Source organism: Centroberyx affinis, unplaced genomic scaffold (genome assembly GCF_046629955.1).
Source record: "Centroberyx affinis isolate AG114_WGS23_722 - 3 ecotype Tasmania unplaced genomic scaffold, CSIRO-AGI_Caff_v1 ptg000893l_1, whole genome shotgun sequence".
NCBI lineage: Eukaryota > Metazoa > Chordata > Actinopteri > Beryciformes > Berycidae > Centroberyx > Centroberyx affinis.
The window spans coordinates 891,601-912,407 of record NW_027279481.1 but is presented as its reverse complement, the minus strand read 5'-3'; the positions used below and the strand labels follow the sequence as shown (position 1 = coordinate 912,407).

General features: G+C 41.1%; 2 protein-coding genes across 2 annotated transcripts in view; one reads left to right on the top strand and one right to left on the bottom strand.

Moving 5' to 3' along the window:
* celf5a (cugbp, Elav-like family member 5a) overlaps window positions 1-802 on the top strand; it is a gene marked incomplete at its 5' end in the record, with an annotated part of 31,230 nt that extends 30,428 nt beyond the window's left edge. Inside the window, one exon of the mRNA XM_071521503.1 lies at window positions 675-802. Within this exon, the coding sequence (XP_071377604.1) occupies window positions 675-802 (128 nt within the window). The remainder of the gene's footprint in view (window positions 1-674) is intronic.
* A 10,285-nt stretch (window positions 803-11,087) lies between these two features.
* On the bottom strand, window positions 11,088-18,526 carry rgmd (RGM domain family, member D). Its single transcript, XM_071521529.1, has 3 exons — window positions 18,357-18,526; window positions 14,664-15,175; window positions 11,088-12,703 (listed from the first exon to the last, which is right to left on the bottom strand). The coding sequence occupies exons 1-3, from the start codon at window positions 18,448-18,450 to the stop codon at window positions 11,990-11,992; spliced, it is 1,320 nt and encodes a 439-aa protein (XP_071377630.1). The 5' UTR covers window positions 18,451-18,526; the 3' UTR covers window positions 11,088-11,989.
* Between the last annotated feature and the right edge of the window lie 2,281 nt (window positions 18,527-20,807).

The following is a 20,807-nucleotide window of genomic DNA, read 5'->3' as shown; positions in this document are numbered from 1 at the left end:
CCTAATGACACCGCAGACACAGGGGAGCGCATCAAGCGGAGCCACACTCCACTGCAGTTTCTGGTCACTGAATTCTCAAGGCTTTATTTTTACACATGATGGAAACAGGATGTTCAGCATGGGTTTGAGGAGGGGCGTATCTTGGGGAAATGCTCTGTGGGGCCTCATGTCGTCATGTCTGCGTCAGACTTGACGATGTGTCTTCATGATGAACTATGTTTGCCCTTTTTTTTGGTCCGACTACTTTGCTCGTGCTGATTAATTTTTGCATTCTAGAGTTTTCTAGGGTTTAGCAGGTTTTCACCAAGCTACACTGAAATTGTAGTTTTTAGGTACAAATTGTGTTTGTCGGATGAAAACCTCATAACTCCAATTCTGTGGATTTACATGATTTACATACATGACGCATCACAGGTTCCTCTATAATTTCTGTGACCCTTGGGCTGATAAAACCCTTTCAAGCCATTTGGATAAACTCAAAAATGCATGGCCATCAAGCTAAAAACAAGGTTATATTTCTTAGTTCCTGAACAGTTGACATCTTGGAGATACAAGGGTTTCATCCGGCAGCGACGAAATGCTACAAATATTTACTTAAATTCTCATGTGTTTAAGCACTTTTTAATTTGTCCTATCCACACTGGGGCTGATGGGCTTGTAATCTTCCTCCACAGGCTTTGTGAGCTTCGACAACCCTGCTAGTGCACAGGCAGCTATTCAAGCCATGAATGGCTTTCAGATTGGGATGAAGAGGTTGAAAGTCCAGTTAAAGAGACCGAAGGATGCCAGCCGCCCTTACTGACACAGCCTACCTTCAGTATTCATTGCAACAGCACAGGTAAGCCCACACCATTTTAAAATAGCTGCACCATGGCAAAGCCCTATCTCTATTTCAGAGTCTGGAGGACGCTCAACATTGTTTCTGTTGAAGCTGGAGCTTTGACTCTGGTTTAAAGTATATGCTAGTGGCAGCTGATTTGCCCCGGCATGTTGATTCCTTTGCCAAAGCCTGTACTCCCTTATTCCTAGGATGGCCTGAATCTAAGAGCTAATATTTTTACTTTACTCTATCCACCAGACAGTCATAGCTGAACAGCTAAACTAAAGCCGAATACTTTAAAATTGCCCAGTGCTTTAGTATCTGCGGATACTGTATGTAGAAACTGTAGGGGCTAAGGGTCGATTTCATATGCAGCACAGCAGGCTTACTAATTATGGGAAAATCTGTCATCATCATGATTGACAAAGATTGATTGGTGTGCCAATGTGGGTTAGCTCTCTCCAGACCATTACACTGATATAATAGGGCCATATTGAACTATCCAAAGTTTAAAGAAATGGATCTTTTGAATGACAGTTAAATGAGCAGCGAGATCTGAAATTGCTTTTTCTTCTTTCTTTCTTTCAGGTTTTGAGGACGCGTGAAGATATCTCGGAGGAGTTAAACTTTTTTTCTTTGAAAACAAATAAAATATGTTTTAAAAAAATCGACACATAAGGAATTTTTGAAGACATATCAGCATTTACTTATGAAGATATAGGTTATGGCAGAAAAAGAAGATGCGAGAGAAGAAGAGGAGGCCCTACACCGGGGGACTTTACCAACAGTAACAGATGGCACAGTGCAAGGAAGACAAGAGAAGTAAAAAAACTGAAAAAGATGTGATGAGACTGAACAACAGAACTTTTCTTGTTGAGACTTGAATTGTTAATTAAGCAACAAACTAACAAACAAAAAAGCAGCAACAACAAATAGATTTCTATATACATATTATATACACATATATATAAGGAAAGAGGCGCTTGTGGCTTTTACTATACTGGACAAATGAGGGTTAAAACTTGAAGATCAAGAAAAACAGTGGAAAAAAAGAAGCTATTCTATATGTCCACTGACAGACTTTCTTTCTCTTTCCCTCTTTCTCTTATTCTCTCACCGTCTCTCTCAGCAAGCGCAGAACTATGACTCTCGGAGGTCACTGAGGTTTCCATTAGCAACAGTAGAACTGCAAATCTTTCACCCCTAAGGGACCAAAGGACCAAACATTTTTATTGTTCTGAACAGTAATATATAGTATTAATGATACTAATACTACAAACTACTACTAATAATATTACAAGTTAAACTTAAGAAGAAATACTAGCTTCAGGTTGAAAAAAGAGGAAAAGGGTTTTGGTTTCTTTTCCTTTTACATTTATAGCTACTGGGTTTGAGAATATTAAAACAAAACAGAAAAAATAGTAAAAAAAAAAAAAAAATTAAAAGCTATACTATTTTAGTGGCGTAGAATATGTGGGTTAGAGATTGTTTCGGGCATGTTCAGATCTGTTTTTTTGACAGTCATTACTTCATCCATAGCATTCTGCATTACAGCATTTCATCTCGGAGTTGTGATCTATCAATGTTACTGTGTTGTAAGAATAACAACACAGCACTTGAAGCCATTGAAGCCCCATAAATTAGTGCCAAAAGTGACACAGTAACAACCTCTCCAGCCAAACGTCACAGACATACAGTATATTGAGCCATGTAATGCTGTCTTCTGTTCTTTGCAGTGGTCCTGTCAGCACATTGCATTTCCACAATAATTGATTGTCATTGCATACTCCCATCTTTCCCACTGAAGAGAAAGGCCTCCCATGTCAGGAAAGTGGAAGCAGCATCATTAAAGCATAGATAATACAGATAATCTGACTATAAAGCACTGTGGTAAAAGTGCCACCCGGCTGAGCTGGATACGCAGCAGTAAAAATGCGCAGCATCTTTAACTGGTTAATAAAATATACAAATTACCCTGACAATAGTTATAAAATTGCCATCCGAGTGTCGCAGTAGTGCCTGCCGGGTCCTGCCCTCTCCTGCTGCCAAGCTTCTCCAGCTGCTCTCAGCAGGGGAGAGGACTCCCCCCACCCCCCCCGCCCCCCGCCCCCCAGTGCCAGCACATCTCTGTCTTAATAGGGACCATCAGTTTATGGGGGCCTGAGAGCTAACCCACAGCATAATTAGGATAATGCTAATATTGATCAGATGGAGAGCAGCACCGCAGGGCAAGAGATGCACAATCAATTACACATTGGCATTTTGAATGAATTGACTGACTGACAGAGTTCATTTTTCACTCAGTGGATGGATGGGAGGGAGATGCAGTACTGTCTTTTCTCCCTCTTTCTCCCAGCCGTAGCCTCAGGGAGGACCCCAAATCTGATACAGAGGCAGCACATCCTGTGGGACTGATTGTCACCAAATGCCAGCTATACTTTGAAGACACCTGCATGTAATTCATTATTGTAAAGAGGGAAAAGGCCCGGAGAGTCTGCATAGCATAGCTGTGACAAGATCAAACTGGGAAGCAAGAGAATGTGTGCCCTTGTTTTGCATTTATCTGCAGCGACTACAACATGCATTCTGTAGACTGTGCGAGTTCTTCATTGAAGAGCAGGTGTATTCCTTCCAAAGGGTATAATAGCACAGTAAAAGCTTGTACACCATGAGGAACAGCTTGGCATTAACAGCCTTAGGAGGTCAAATTAAGAGCAAAATGATCCATCAATTAGACAGCAGCAGGCTTGACTGTAAGTGTAGCTACTACAGCTGCTGCTGCCTCAACAGGACGACAGCTTACTATTAGCACCAATCACTCGTGGGTCCTGTACATGTGGTCATGATACATCACGCCATATCACAAGTGATTTATCAAATACACTAGCGTCATCTATAGTGATACATAGGGATACGTCTTACACACATATATCCGAGATGAAATCTGTTGTTTATTCATTTGCTATTGTTTTTTTTGTTTTGTTTTTTATCTGTGTACTCAATTGCCTTTTGTATCCATTTCAGCCTCAGAAGAATTCAATTATCTTCTGCTCAGTCTTAGTTGAAATTTAAAAATGTATCCAGCATGTCATTCACTCAGTCGATTTGCTCTGTGAAGCAGCCTGCCCTCATCTCCTAAGGACTCTCTGAGGCCTCTGCCCTGTGATCAATGCTCTAAACTTTAGACACAGCAGTGCTTCGGTCATGGAATTACAGTGCTATCTCTGTGGCTCCATCCATAGAAGTAGAGTCTGCAGAAAGGGGATTAGAAAAACAGATGCAGCTACCATGCCACTGTAATCTGTGCTGGTACAACAAATGTTGTTGCTAGAATGGTCCCCCTTTCAGTTCCCATTGACTTCACTGAATATATCACTTCTTTGAATTTAGCTATGGCTACAGCACAGCTGTGGCTCAGCCATTCCTTTTATTTGTCTGATTACTGGCTGACAGGATCCATAGAAACTTATACAGTGTTATTAGCAATGGGTGTATCACTTTCATTTAAAAGGCTGTGGCCAACAAACCATCTGAACAAGTGTTTCTTTGAATGAGTTCAGAGATATATGTTACCAGCATTCACTGTATATCATGCTGTTGCAGGCAGTTCAGTATTTAAAAATGCCTTTTCTCAACACAGAATTGCCAAATAATGCAAGCACATCTGTGAGGAATACCTGTCCATTTCATTTCCTCATGAGACTAAATGTGTGATACATTCCTTTGAAAACATAGTTGGGTAAATCTATCAGAAGATTTTCTATCGATATACAAATATTCAGCAAATATTCATTAGTAGGATGAAATGTATGATTTGGTATTATTGTGCAACATTATCATTGTAAAGAAGAGGACAGATTCAGAATATAATGATATACAATAGGGTTTTTCATTGAAAAGGGTAGATTTTCAAATATATTTGTCAAAAGAGAGCAGTTTTTCCTGATGACTTACTGTAAGTTTCCTCTCACTTGTCAAGGCCTAGCACCTTTAGGAAGCTGTGATATATGACCTTCTATCCCCGGGCCATACAGGGCCTTATAAACCCACTCAAAAATCTTTTCTTATGGGATTTCTACTGGAGGGTTTTGTAAATTATTAAAATCAAATTAAATTTGGCCTTCACAACAGCTTGGGTAATGCAAATTAAAGATGCCAGCTGTGGCTGAAATTTAATGAGTTTAAAGATGTTGAGTTAATTTCATTCTGCCAAGGAAAAAAAAAGCTTGATTGAACACAATTAAAACAGTGAAGGTTTGTAGATGGAGACAGTTTCCTCCCTATTGAATTTACAGTTGTATATGTATATATAATATATATATACATACTGTATATATGAAATTCAGAAAGTGAAGAGAAAGTGAAGAACAGTGAAATTCAATAGCTTGCCAAGAGATCAAATGGGGGTTGTTTTTATTCTCCAAGTTTTTGAATTATTTGAGTTTATTGGAAATTCACTTTGTGAAATGGCTCTAACTCTTATTCCCTGAGAGGTCAAAGAGGAAACGGCAGTAATGATTCCCATTGCACTATTACTCAGCTGCATGTGCTCAAGTTGATGTTTGTCTTTTACATTGTTTTCATTCTTGCCTCCATTTTGCCATGTTTCATATTTGTCATCCTACCATGGTGCCCTTTCAATCTCTGAGCATGCTCAATAGGGGAGCTGGGGGGGTTAAAGATTATGATTATGGTACTACTCGTATTAACAATATGATTCTTTAACTATGGTTTGAATGCTAAGGATAGTAGCTTATTATAAATATGAAATCTGTATATTATGGAAAATCAGCACAGGACCTTTCTTTAGGTACATATAGGTTAGGGTTTGAAATGGGAGGGTTGGGGAGGGGGAGGGTTTCGCTTTATAAAGATGTTACATTTCTGGTTTCTCAGCACAAGCATACAAAACATATAAACAAAAGTATTGAGTCTGTTAAGTAGACTTTACTGACATGCAGGGCGCAAAGGAAGAATCTCAGTACTATTCTCTGAACCTAGAGGAGAAAATGCTGTTTACAGGTTGTTGTTATTTTTTTTTTTTAAGAGGAGAGCGCCACCTGTCTTTGTGACAGTGTCAGTACAGCATGGATTAACTGACATGGAAAGCAGTACCTTTTTATAAAAAAAAAAAGAAGAAACTATGTGTTCTGTAATAGCCTGAGAAACCAAACGTTTTTTCCCCTGTTGAAATTTCTTAAATACTTGCTGCTTATATTACTTCATATTAATGATTGATGATTTAATAATTTTATAATTATTTATTTGGTCAAGTGTGTAACTTGATGTCTATTTATTTATTTATCTATTTATTTATTTATTTACTTATTTATTTCACAGTATATTTATCACTTTTATTTATTTTTATTTTATTTTATGGTTATGTTAAGATAAAGATATGTATCAAAAAGAAATGCTTATTGGGGCTTTTCTCTCTTTCTCTCCTTTTTTTTCCAATTTTACAATAAAAATTCAAACTGGATGTTTTGTTTCTCAGACTGATGTTGAGTGGAGTGCGTAACCACAGTGCAAAGAGAGGGGGAGTTGTTGCATAAGAAACTTCCCCCCTAGGTATCCATCTATGTCCCAAGGACCTTGGACAGATGTAGCAACTTTTTACAGCCCTACCATCTCTGAGTCGATTACTGACGCCTTATCATTGTCGAGTGATGAAATTGTGATGATCACAGATAGTGTCATGGCCTTTTAACAGATAATCACATTACTGCCAAACTCATACAGCTTCAGCTTTTTCAAAACATGTTTTATTTATCATACATTTAGGCCGACCACGTTATAGCTGCACATGTGATTGGATGCAGTAGCTGTCGCCCTCGCATCAGACAGGAGCCTATTCATACTATTTCATAAAATGCTGCAAGCTTTAGGAGTGGAAAATGTACCCATTTCATACTCATATGGAAACTCAATGGGGCAGTATGTAGGATGATTTAGATTATCTGTCATTGCGGATACTGAGGCCCCATTGCTTTACCAGTTAGCAGGTCACCTGATGCTGGCCTGCTTCAGGGCGAGGTGCTAGAGCTGAAATATGTGTCAGGATATATATATGATGGGTAAAGAATACAAAAACAAAAGCACTGGTGCTGAATATGTCACATAAGCATCAGACATTTCTCAGTTGGATGGTATCATGGATCACAGAATAGCTGTAAGAGAAAAACGGGGAAAAAAATAACTTATTACCATTTTGACAAGCAGGAGGCAGTAAGTTGATACAAAGAAGGCATGGAGTTATCAGTCACATTTACATAACTACTGCATTGCTTTGATGCCAGAAGCCAAAAATCTGTTGCAGTATCTGTTGACAGTTGACTTGCCCCCGCCACACACACCTTGTAATGGCAAAATGATGCACATCTTGTTCATACATCAGAAGCCTCTCTAGCAACAAAAGCAGTATGGCTGTGACACTGCATTCACATTTTGAAGAGAAGAGACAGATATAAAAGAAAGAAGGGGAGGGGCAAAAAAGTAGAACCACTGGCTCATGAAATAAATTGTCCCAATTACAATAAAGTGTGGCTCTTGGTCAGTGTGCGCGGCAGGCAGTTCATCTTTATTACAATCAGTTAATGAAAATCAATCCCCCTCCTGATAAACTCTTATCTCCACGGCCTTTGCGCGCCCCTCGTGCGGGGAGATAATAAATTAGGGTAATATTGCCTTTGATGAGGGAGTGAATTGCAAATTATTGTAACTTTCCAAGATTTATGATGCAGATGCTTAATTTCCGAGCTGGGTTTTTCGGGGCGTCAGGGTGCCGGGGGGCCATTTGTTAAAAGTTTGGTGACACAGACTCGTTAATAAAAATACACACTCCGACAACCAGGTGTTCTCAGCTGTTCTCTACTGTTACAGTAGCAGTGGAAACACTGCTGAAATGGCAGGAACTCCCAGATTGTAGGATTTGTATGCCATTTTCCTTAGACATAGTATTTTACCCATAACAGAGAATGCATATTGAGAGACAGAAACCCAGGGGATGCAATGTGTTTACTAAAGTAGGACTGCCAATCATCCAGTGTTATTTTTTTCCCCATTCTCTATCACACAAGCCAGGAGCGTATGATTTGATATGTAGGTCAATACCCATTCTGTGGTGAGGCGGTGGGTGAGATATGTCTAGTTGCTTGCTGTCACTCTGATTATTGAGGAGACACAGAGAGATTGAGTTGGTCAGGTATGAGAGAGCCTGCGGTATGAGATAGCTGCGTAATCGCTGTGACTGGAATCATCTAACAACCACACACACACATATACACACACACACACACACACACACACACACACACACACACACACACACTGACAGAGAGATGAATAACTTCTTGCTCTTTGTTCTGCAGCAGTGACCCATGTAACAGAGTGTAATGTATGTGTATGTTGAATGTCTTTTACTTGGTGCAACAATCAGGCTCTGAGTGCATCATTAAGCAAAACGTTTTTGCGTGGGTGGGTGAGGGGGTCTTATGAATCATCAAGAACTGCAGGAATTAATGCAAGGTGATCATACAAGGAACCAGCGGTGAAACTGAATGCAAACACAATCTCACAAGAACAGAAGAATGAGTTAAAGGCAACTGTGGATGACCAACGTTCCATATATCATATAGCGTACCTATATGCATCAGTAAATTAAAGTAAAACAGTCCAAATAGCTACATGTAGCAGTATTTTTAAACATGGTCTGTTTGCAACACACGCAAAATGTGTTTTTGTACACATGCTGGAGCCATTTTCAACTCCACATACTCTGTTGTTAATGCTACTGACCTTGGGAAATAAACACTGTTCATAGTGCAATATGTACATTATCCTATCTGTCGCTTCCAATCTCCTCTTAAACTCAGGGGTGACACCTTAACAATATCCAAGTAATTTTAAGCACCATAACGCTTTAAAACTTAGAGCAGATATCCGGAACACTTGATCCTCTTGTAATAAAAAAAAGAGTATCCTTATCAAGGCCACCTCATTTACGTCTAAGGAACACCTTGCATTAAGACAGCCATCAATCTAGCTATTATCAATCAAGGAGAGGACTCACACACCACTATCTATTTATCTTGCCAAGTGCTCTATTAATATCAAATTAATTTCCCCATTGAGAGTATCAATCACTCAAGCAGTTTTTTCTCAACTCATTAGCTTGGTAATTGTCCTTGTTTACAGGGGAAAGTCAAGACAGGATGGCTCAAAGAGGGTGGATGGGCGATCCATACAGGCTTGAGCGGCTGTCTGCAAACATCATGGTACATCCTCCATGCTAATACATGGATACTAGTCTATGAAATATTCACACTATTTTAAAATATTCTTCCTCTCCGATTTGGGAAAAAGAAAGAAAAAAGGTTTTGAATCTCAACCTACAAAAAAATCATGAAAGGAACTTCACTCGACTCTAATTCAAATGTTCACAAGTTGTCAAAAGGCTCAACCCCTTTCAACAGATTCAGAAGCCACTCTCACATTGGGGTTATATAAGGCTAGCTGTTGCTGCCTGACAGCGCTGTCAGATGACTGCATCTCAAAAGATGACATGAATCAAGACAGGGCCTGGAGCGCTTTAGCTTTGTTTAAAATTATAAGGCAAATGGAAGGACACACGCACTCACACACACACAGTTTACAACTTAACTGCAAACACACATTGAGAATAATTGCCATGTATTTAGGAGATGAAAAATGATAAGCTTAAGGGAGAGGTTTGACGAATGTTGTAAATGCCAAGACAGTCGGGCCGCATAGAAACACAACCATTAAAAGGCCCAATTGAAGCCATATACCCGTCAACGTGTTAACTAGCACTTGCCGGCCCTGTGCTGCCTTCCCAAGACAAGATTGCAAGTGACAGTTTTTACCACCATCCACAATTACCTCCCTCCCTCTCTTTTTCCCTCTCCATCTCTCTCCCTCTCTCTCCTCCTCCTGATATTGGAAATAAGGGTGGTGAAGCACAGTCACCCAAAGAAGACTTGATTTAGGCCATCTGGAATGTGCTAAACGTGTAATGGTAAGTGTGGGTAAAAACAGTGACACATTTCATCACCGTCATCGGCCATCTCCCAAACCATGCAGCTAGCTGGAGTGCCGTCTTTATTTGAAGAAATGGGACATGGAGAGATTGAGTGAGCGAGCGAGTGAGCGAGTGAACGAGCGACTATGATTGAATGTGTGTGACAAAAAGAGATGAAGAGGTGACCAAGTGAAAGAATAAAACCTAGTCCTTGCATGTAGTCTCTGGGGTTAGGATCAAATTACCTTCTACTCAATTCAAAATATAAACTAAACCTACAATTCACTAGTTATAGAGCATTTATTCTCAATAACGTTCTCATAGATGGGATGCAAAAACCTTTTTATATGCATTTTTGGATGGAAATCAAAATAAATTGATCCCATCCCTGTGTCTGATCACAGCCATGTCCGGTGCTCATATAGAGCACCAACATCAGTACCCTATATGCTGTTGTTGTCGATTCAGACCACAGACTAAATCCTATTTGGAGCCCTGCAGTTCTCTGGCAGACAAAAGCAAAGCCAGCAGCCAGCTCAGCACTGAGAGGTAACATTTACACAGGGGACTGAGAACATACTGTGGATCCCTACAGCTACACAGCCAGCTTGTCCAAACTGTCTTTTTACTACAAGTCGTCAACCCTCATGGTCTGAGGACCCTACCAGGACAGAGCTGGTCTTACAAGCAGGGTATTATAAAATGCTGCCATAACAGACCCATTACTCGCTGTTAGTCAATTTCATTTTTCCGCCCATTATGCTTTATGTGCTGATGTTGATGACTTTTTTTTTTTTTTTTTTTTAGAAATCTGAGGTCTTAAACAAAGAACAGTGACACACATTGAAACAGAATTCATAACTCCTGGTTTTGAGGACCACGCAAGGTGATGGACAACCTTGGAGTGGACTTACATACCATGAATTATAGTGGTACAAAAACATTGCACAGCTATATAATTGGACGCCATTCAACCCTTGACAACTGATAGGACATGAATGAATCTACTGACATTGTCTATATATCTATTCATCAACTTAACACAATACTAAGAAACAGACAATGGTGGAATAAAGAGGAAACACAAAGCATTGTCAGGAGTGTCCGACACTTTAATACAGAAAATTTCATATACAGAACAACACATATTAGTTTACCTTTCTTACAAGAACTCAAAATAACCTAACTAATCACAACAAATGTAAAACATATTACAGTTAAAACGTCTATACACAGGCAAATGTACACAATATAAAACACATATATACACTCTTTCAATATATTATTATATAGAGATTTGTTTTTTTTGTACCATTAAAACTGGAAGCCAAGCAGCTTGAAGATGGAGTGTTTCACTGAAGTGATTGAAATGTCAAACTTGAATATAGAGAACTGTTAAGAATATCACACCAAAACATCATGGATAGGTAGTTTTTACATACAGTTGTTGGATCCTGTGTAATTAGCATGCCAATTTCAGAAAACATTGAAATAAACCGAACTTGGAGTGTTAAAACCATTAAGTGCTAATGATATTACTGGATTATACAGGATCTAATAACCAAAGAGAAATCTCTGCACAAACAAAAGACCATTTTCAACATATGCAACTCCTTACATAATGAAACCATGACCCGTTCTGAGGTTGTGCACTGTTATAAGTTTCTCAGTGGAAATGAAATATTTACAAAAAATCTGATTAGCTGCCTTGAGGTCAGCACAGACAATCATGCTATGAGTTTCACATTTTTAAAGACTCTGTTTATGTGTTTTAATCCAATTTGCAGGAAGTTTGTGAAAATGGAGTGAGCATTTTGTACTTAACCCCCAAATCAATGCCACATGATTGCATGTATTCAGGTTTCTCCTGAATACAAGTGGCCTATGTATGAATCCACAGAAAATACAGGGGTGATGGAGAAATGGCATCTTTTATGAGTGCTAAATCCTTCAAATGACAAAAACAGGAAAAGAACAAAACATTCACAAATGCCAAAAATACAAAAAAATAATATATATATTTATATATATATGTATAATGTCTGAGTTCTAGGTCACTCTTTCCTCAAGCTGGTAATGCTTCCACTTTGTGTTTGTTTCCATGTTTCTCTCTCTTTTTTTTTTTTTTTTTACAAAAGCAGCAGAATGAGGAGTAGGAGTGGGAGCAGGGAGTGGGTGCTGACTGCTGCTGTGGCCAGCGTGTGTGACACCCCGTGGTTGTAAAGACGAGGAGTCCTTGGGGAATTCTGCTTCAGTTTACTGGGAGGCAGAGCCTTTAAATCCTCCAGAGCGCCGTAGGCTGCCATGGAGAACTCAGGGTCTCCTGTGGTCAGTAAGTCAAACACACAGGACTGGAAGTACACGTCCTCCACCTGTAGAGTCTCCCTGCACTTGGCCGTGGCCCGCTCCACCGTATAGATCTGGTGAGGGGGACGCAGGGGACCCAGCTCCGTGTTGGTGCCCTGCCCCGGGCCAGGCAGGCGGGGGTGCTGGCTCTGACGGCCCAGCGTGTGCTCTTTGATGAGCTCGTTGCGCGGGCAGCCGTGCAAGCAAAGCTGCAGCCCGCCATTGTCCTCCGAGAAATCCAGGGTGTCCTCTGGCATGCGGATAGCAAAGGTCAGGTAGCTGCCCACGCGCCGCACGATGATGGACGTGCCGATATAGCGGGCCTGGATCTTCACCTGCCGGCCCGCTCCGGACCCGCCCCGCTCCACGATCATCAGACTGCCGCTCTCGCCGCCGCTGCGCGTCCCATCTTGAAAGGCCATGGGCAGGTCTTCAGTGGTGGCCTGGTACACCTTCTGATCTGTACAGCCATGGTAGGACTTGAAGATCACTGTGATCTGAAGCAGCAGGGAAACATGAGAGCAGTGTAAATTAATGGTTTAAATGACTTTGCAATACAGCATATGTTTATTTTACTTTAAAGTTTGATAATTTTTCCTAAAATAGGACAACTGCTAAATGAGCTAGTATGTCACTTCTTTGCTTAAATGCAACTTAATACTACAAATAATTGAAGAGATCCCCTATAGAGTAGGAGTAGTGCCACTTAAAGCCACAAGGTGGCAGCAGGAGACCAAACATTTCAACAGTCTGTGAAAGGGGCTCAGAGATGGGGAAATATTACTAGGTGTTCGTGATTTTAAAGTCCATACTGGGCTTTTTTTTCTAGTTGACTGACAGTCATTTGCTTTCTGGTGTAATCTGATGGCAATAAACACATACATACAGAAGACTGTTCAAGAACTGCTGTCAATGGTCCACTGGAATGTATCAACAAAACACATAGAGCTCAAATGAACCGCAAAGTACCCACAAATGTGTGGCATTCACCATCGCCTATCCATTCTTACCTACAACAAATTACTAATAATGCCAGAAATTATGGCAATAACTCTGGCATTGTTCCATGAATGTAGGATCAAACACACAGACAACTGTCTCCATGCCTCAAGACTCCATAAATCTTCAATCTCTTTTAGTACGCCAGCACTGTTCAGTGCCTGCTCAATGAGTGACTTCAATTTGTATTCCAGCCGAGATTTGAAAAATTGGGGCCTAAATTCTACTTCTTCAAAGCTACTTGACAAAGCGGTGGCTGTGGTTAAGTTTACAGTTACGGGGATACTGTATTTGATGGACGATTTCCTGTCTTAAGTCTGACAGTTGAAAACAACTCCGAAAGCACGGTGGGGGCATGCGGGTACTGGCACAGGCATACCCAGACTACAGGTTTGCATTAGTCTCCCCACCCAGAACACACTGGAAATTCCTTTGAAATAGTTTGTTCTGAAATCCCGGCGCTCTCGGATGTGTAGCCTACTTCAAAGCAATTTTATGCAATGTTGCACAGTTTGTTTGCATGGGCCAAGCAGATTCCTTATTTTCTAAAAGGGAGAGGTGAGAATTTAAATTAAAATCAGCTAGTTTAGCAAAATCAGTGATATCACCAATAAAAATGATGGGGCTAAAAAAGAAATCCATTTCTTATCTATCGAAGGACAGAATTATTATTACAAAAGAGCTTTATATGCCTAGTATCTCTTTAGTAGTTTTACATACCAAGCTAAGTTTGAGTACCTAATAGAGATAAAGATATAATGATAGTTTCTACAATGAAATTGAAAGCACTAAAGACCAGCTGATTTAATTAGTGGGATCAAAAAAAGCCTTGCTGCTGCTGTCCAATTATTCTTTTATTTTTCCACATTATTCCATATTTACACAAAAAGGGCCCAGTTAATTATTTGACCAGAGGGGTGAAAAAAACATTCCAGATCGTGGTGGTGGAGGAAAATGTTTGAGCGAGCGTTAATCACTACCATATGACCACCCATGTGTTAAAGGTAAAGCGCTCAAGCATGTCTGTGATTCAACACCACTCAAGGACTCCCTCCTCTCCTCTCCTCATAGATCTGAAAGAGCTGCAAGACAGGAGGAATGCTAGAGGCTGCAGAGGCACCATGGACTGACTATTAACTTCAAATGTTTCAATACTTCATGACAATACTTCAGCTAACAAGTCAGGACTCAAAAATTGCCTGCTCGTGTATGCCATGAGTTACAAAGCCTACATATCTAATTCTACAGTGTCCAGAATGTTGATTCCTAATATGGGTATAAATGGCTAACCCTAACAATGAAGTCATGATTTTAACACTGCTAATGCCATACCTGACCACTGAGTGTGACAATACTTTAAGCCAACAGGGCACTATATAGGGATACGTTGTGCCGGGCAGTTCTGTTTCATTGTGTGGAGGTGACCAGCTCTGAACGACCCTCTGAACCCATCCTTACCTTGCTGGTTGCCGTGGCACTGGAGCCTAGGACAACTGGCACGTTGGTCACCTGCACTGACAGGAAGCGGTTATCAATCAGAGGCCACGCCCCTTCCACCTTGCAGGTCTGAAACTCATCCCGGAAAGTCCGTAAGTGGGGGTCTCCGAATAATCCACAGTGGGCATATTTCTTCTGCTGGCCGGCTGGGCCCGACACCAGCACCCGACTCTCGTAGTCGCACAGCTCGGACACGGCGGGTCGAGATGTGCTGGGGACCTTGGCGGAGGAGGTGGGCCCGTCGCTGGAGCAGTTATGCTGAGAGAATAGCTCCTTAATGCGGAAGACGGCCGAGTGGTAAACCAGGTCGCCCCTGCAACTGCGTGCCGTGCGCCGGGTGCACAGAGCGTAGGCCCGCAGGGCGATGCAGTAGTCCACGTCCAGAGGCATGTCTTCCTGCAGACCACTAGAGGGCGAGGTAGAAGCCACGTACTCCGCATTGCAGCGCTGGATTCGACACTGCTGGCAGTGAGCTGAAAAGCAAAAAGATTACGATTATAGGCATTTTACATGTAAAATTATGATATCATTAACAGATAATTAATATGGTGAAATGGCTATTACGAGGCAGGTTTGACATGTATTAAAATCTGTCTTTTTTGCTTGTTTTGCATCAGTAATCTCCCTCTTTTTAAAGATGGTGCTGATCACATAACACAGATCTGGAGTTTTTTTTTTTAAATGTTTACCCATAATAAGAATCTTATAATCCACTTGCTGTTTAAGAATAAGGATACATTTCCCAAGCACAGTACATGAGGCAGCAGAGTCAAAACTTTCCCCCCCATCTAGTTTACCTCAATCAGGAGAGCCATTAAAATCCACATAGGTGAGCTCACAAGGCCATGATCCCACACTGTGCTACAGAGTCAGTCAAAACTTATTTCCCCCAACTAGCCCTCACAGAAATAGCATACAGCCTCACTGTAGGAGGAAACCAACCTGTGTAGTTTGCCTAAGGGTGTTGAATGTGGTTTGGCTGTTGCTGAGGCAATAGAAGTCCATTAAGCTACACTGCATGGCACGGCATGGCTCAGCGTATGGAGGCAGCTAACTTCTGACCCAAGAGGAATATCACAAAGAGCCATGCTTGTTCAGCGACTCAGGGTCCAAACTGCTAGCTAAGAGGGGGTGGGGGTGGGGGGCAGCAAGGCACAGCACAGGATATTTGTGTGGTGTGGCCTAAATTCTGGACTTCCTGTGAAGTTATGACTCAGAAGTGGGACATTTATTATCAAGCAAAATGTAGAGCTATGACTTCTTCTGTGGGAAATAAGTGGGGAGATGAATCAATCTTATTTCATCTTTGGATTGTTTTAAGGTGTGATGTGCAACACACAGAATGGTAGGATATTAACTTCTGCTGCATGTTGGTATCAGTTTGCCATTTCAAACAGAAAACAGCTCAACATCAGGCAGCATCCACATACATCACTTTTACTACAAGACTGGGATTCAATTACAAGTGACTGCTTTTCTGTTTACTTGTATGCTCTATCTAATCTCCAAACTGTCTGGACAAAGGCATCAAGAGAAGCATGGAGATATAAATCTGGCTGCATGAGAATCTTTCACACCATTTCTTCCCCCTTCACATAGGTCTACACTGTGGATGGTATTGTGGGGGCATGACAAATGATGAATGCATCTCACAGACCCTGCACTTCAAAATGAGCCCTGATAAAACTGAGATGGAGTGTGAGAGGTCAAGTTAGAGGCATTTTACACCCCTCCTCTGAATTCCACCAGGCCTCCCCCATCTAGCAGCAAGGTCACCCGAGTCTGCTTTGATTGACACTTTTTGACAATCACTGCCTACACAGCCATCAACAACCATGCATCTCCCTAAAGGGTTTTTATGTTCTGCCATTTAGTAGGCCACCAACAAATGCGAGGGCCACGTGGGGAAATAACCAAAGTGGGAAGTCAAATAGCCCACACAAAAATCACTGGCATTAGCATATTATAGTTTTAAATGTTTGACAGAAAGATGGAGAGAAAGATTCTGTAGCCTATTTGTCTGGCTTGAGGCCTAATCTTTGGATAAACACCATAGGCTGCAGTTAAACTGTAACAGTTTGACAGCCATTAAATATTCACTTTTTTCCCCACAACACAGCCAGGTGCGTCTAGTTGGGGCCAGGGCCAGCTCAAAATGATTATAATACAGGATTGAAAGCACCATTATATTGTTCCAATTGTTGTTTGCTCAAATTAAGCTGATTCATCACCTATGATGGTACAGAGATGTGGTGGGTTTGTATAAATTAAATTACAATCATTTGACATTGCATAACTGCAAACGTTTTGGACACAGGACTTTTTTTTAAATAAGACTAGCCTACGTCATTTTACCCAACATTTATGACCTTTTAGCAACTGGGCCTTTATTCTTTGCATATTTCAACCATGACACTATTTTCCTTAACTTCAACAAGTTGTTACAAAGTTCCATAACAATGTGGGTCTGCGTTAATGGTTACCAGAGTGGGGTCCGGGGACCTCCAGGGGTCCTCAAGGGGCCTCCGGGGGGTCCCCAGCATGTGAGGCACAGTTTTATTTCACTACTGTTTCACTCCCCAGAGGTTAGCACAATAAGAAAATGTAGCCTATATAGATGACTATTTTGATGATAGGTTGCACTGACCCCCTCAACACCTACAGTATAAACAGTTATAGCAGATAATAACTAGTTGAAAAAAAACTTCCTCAGATGGGGTTCTCTAGGACAAAATCTCATCAAATGTGGTTAAACTGTAAACTTTGGGTGTCCTTGACATAAAAAAAACATTGGGAAACACCGGTGTAGACCTCACGAATTGGCAACAAAGTATTAAATCACTAAACAATCCAAACAAAACATGCTCCTGCATGTAGCTGCGGCTTGGAGAGAAGAACTCAACACGTTCAGAGGCCGAAAAGTTGGACCCCCATGCATGGTAGCTAACAAATGAAGCATGAATTAGGGAAAACACCGTGGACGACTTTAACTCACCAACTACCAAAACAGTCAAGGTCGGTTGTAATCACTGCAGTCGTGACTCAGATATCAAAAATAACCATTTTGTGTTCGTTTAGCTTTACTTTTTGGTGAAAACAAGCGGTTTACTTTTCTTTGGAATAACTGCGGGACGCCAGTTGCTATCGAGCTATGCTAACTGGGAGCTTAGCCTCAACTTCACGCAACTTTGTAAAAACTCCTGACCGCAGCAATATCTACCTTTGGTAAACACATGATAACCGTTTGGCGTTTGTAGATTAATTGTTTAGTGGTGTTCTGTTGTGCGGGACGTGTGGCAAATTTAGTCAAAAAGTCTCCGTAGAGTAAGTTAACTCGTGCCAGCTAGCGATACAAGTGTTGCCGTGTCGGCTGGAGGCTTGGATACTCGGCAACAAGACACTACTTTTGTCCCACACTGGACAGGATCATTTTAAACTACAGCGACCTTTCTTCTTCTAGAAACACCAAACACTCGTAACTCATCATCAGAAACTAAACAGGTTCAAAAGCTTTCAAGAGTGCGAATCAGTTTGACTTCGACACAACACAACGCCAGACAAAAAGTTGTTTTTCCCCCATCCCCACCTCCATTCCAGGGTGCGGGAAACTGTTTTGCATGCAGACTGGAGGAGCACGGATTACAAAAGCCTTACCTGGTCGAAACAGCAGCGAAAGTAAAACCATCGTCAGTGTTATACAGTCCCAAAGCTGCCGCTTAGCCGAGTTTGGAGGTCCGCTTCTCCCCATACCAATCCATTCAGTTAGAATGGAGTTCCTCGACTGCTTCTCATCGACGCTGTGGCTGCGGGAAATCAGACAAAAATTCGTCTCCCTTCCCAAGCGCTGTCATTCAAAAGGGGCCCCTGTCTTCAGGGCGGCTCTACGGGGGAGGGGTCTAAAGTGTAGACGGGGCCCAGAGGTGATTGTTGGCCAATGAAAGACTAATTATTCACTAACCACTTGATATTTACATGTAGTGGCAATTACCAGGATGAGGCCGATGGAAAGTGCCTGCAACATTCGTGGAGACAGTGCGAAATTATTGCTCTGATAAACCAATAACTAAGGGATCACAAGGCCTATCGTTATAATAGTTCTATAACTATCGATTATCTGTATGGTATGCTGTGGTTAGAAATCGTAAGGGAAACAGCTTTTCGATGGCCATTCAGTATATTCAAAGGTGTCAAGTAATCAAGCTTTTGTCATGCAGAACTGAAACAGGCTATTAGAGAATGTAACTAAACTCTTCATGCCCAGCACTCACTCTTTGCACTACAAAGCACTGAGGGGCAACTGTCCTGTTTGATCCCCCCCAAAGCTGAAAGCAAATGGCTTGCAATGTGTGTGTGTGTGTGTGTGTGTGTTCAGTGTTAAGGCATTACTTTTCTCACCTGTTGTTTTCTCACTTAAGTCTTGGTGCTTGGATAATGGAGTTTGAATAACAATTGTGGTATGAGTGCAAATTAATAGATTATATCACTGCTCTATTAGTCTGGTGATCATAAACATTTTAAACATAGTACCTGACAAATGCATAAACTGCTCACTATGTTGTGAAGTTAGACATGGACATTATAGCTATCACATTATTATTATAATTATTATTATTATTATTATTATTATTATTAGTAGTAGTAGTAGTAGTAGTAGCATGTGCACAATTATAGCGTGACCCATAGAGCCCCTGTGTATATATAGGCTATATATATATATCTGTATAGGGAAAAAAGAGAGTGTCATGTGACTTCACAATTGAAAATGTAATGGGAAAAAATGACTGTAACTGAGAGTATATCTCAAGATAACCCATAATGTTGCATGTATGTGGGATTTTCCTCCATCACATTGGGTATTTTTCACATCTGAGGTCAATAAAGGTTTCCTTAAGTCTTATTTTCTGGTTACTAAGTGGAGTTTGACTTGCCAACAAAAGATGGACATTGTCTGTTTTTATCACGTTCAAAATTCAGAGAAATTACTCCCAGTGAATTATTTTCTCTCAGCAAACCTCTGTGTGCTATTATTTTTTCCATTACATTTTCAGTTAGCAACTTGTATGTTACTCTTTTTCCTTTTGTGGCCAACTTTCCATCTCTCTCACTCCTTAAACGACACTCTGTCTTTCATTTGCACAGCTGCTGTGAGGCCGGACCATCTGCAAGGCACACAGAATCACTTGCTTTCGGCCTTCGCCTGAGACACATTCTGTGGTTCTCGTGCCATGTGAATAAAGAATTTTAATGGACCAGCCAATTACTGAATAAAATATTGGTATAAAGAAAATCAACAGTCATAGTGGGCATAATTTCTCGAATTAGATTAAAACTCAAAGCTTTGCATTGGTACAGCTGGAACATTTGGGTTGTAGCTATGCACCTCCCTCCTGACTTTATGAGAGAGAAGTGAACCCAGACAGTTATTGGATCACTGGTTTTTCTATACACATGCTGGCTCCTCCGGCCACACAATTGTGTGATTCAGGTGGCCTGTCAGTCTTGTGAAAGGTCTTCACAGGCCCATGTTGATGTGGGGCTGATATATATAGTGGAGGGGGAAACGAAGACAGCTCAACCCAAGTGGAACGTTTGGATTGTTCTGTGCTGCCAGAAGGGCCTCCGTCACACTGGATCCTGTGTGCCAAGTTTATCCCCCCAGAGGGCTCTACCTTACTCTGTTTGTTCAGCTAATTTTGGAGGCTTGGTTGGTTGATCTGCTTTATGGCTGTGCTTTATGGTCACATTTCAAATTCCCCAAACAGGTTAGACTTAATATTCCCCATGATAACCTGGACATGGGGCAGTGACGCAGTGTGGCAAAGTATTGTTGATAGTGCAAATATACACCAAACTAAAATGAATTCCTGCCAGGTATGTCTCACCTGTTACAGTGTTTGTCTTCAGATTCAATTGGTGACATCGCCTGGGAGAAAAAAAACATGTTGTTTAGTTCATTTTATAATGAGTGAAGACAACAGAAAACAAAATGTGTCAATTTTGGATTCAATAGAATCAATACAAGAAATGTCTTTCATAGTGGCAAAAGATGCATCTGTTGCATAGTGTGCAAGATGAAATTTCAAGCTGAAGCATGCATGGCAAATG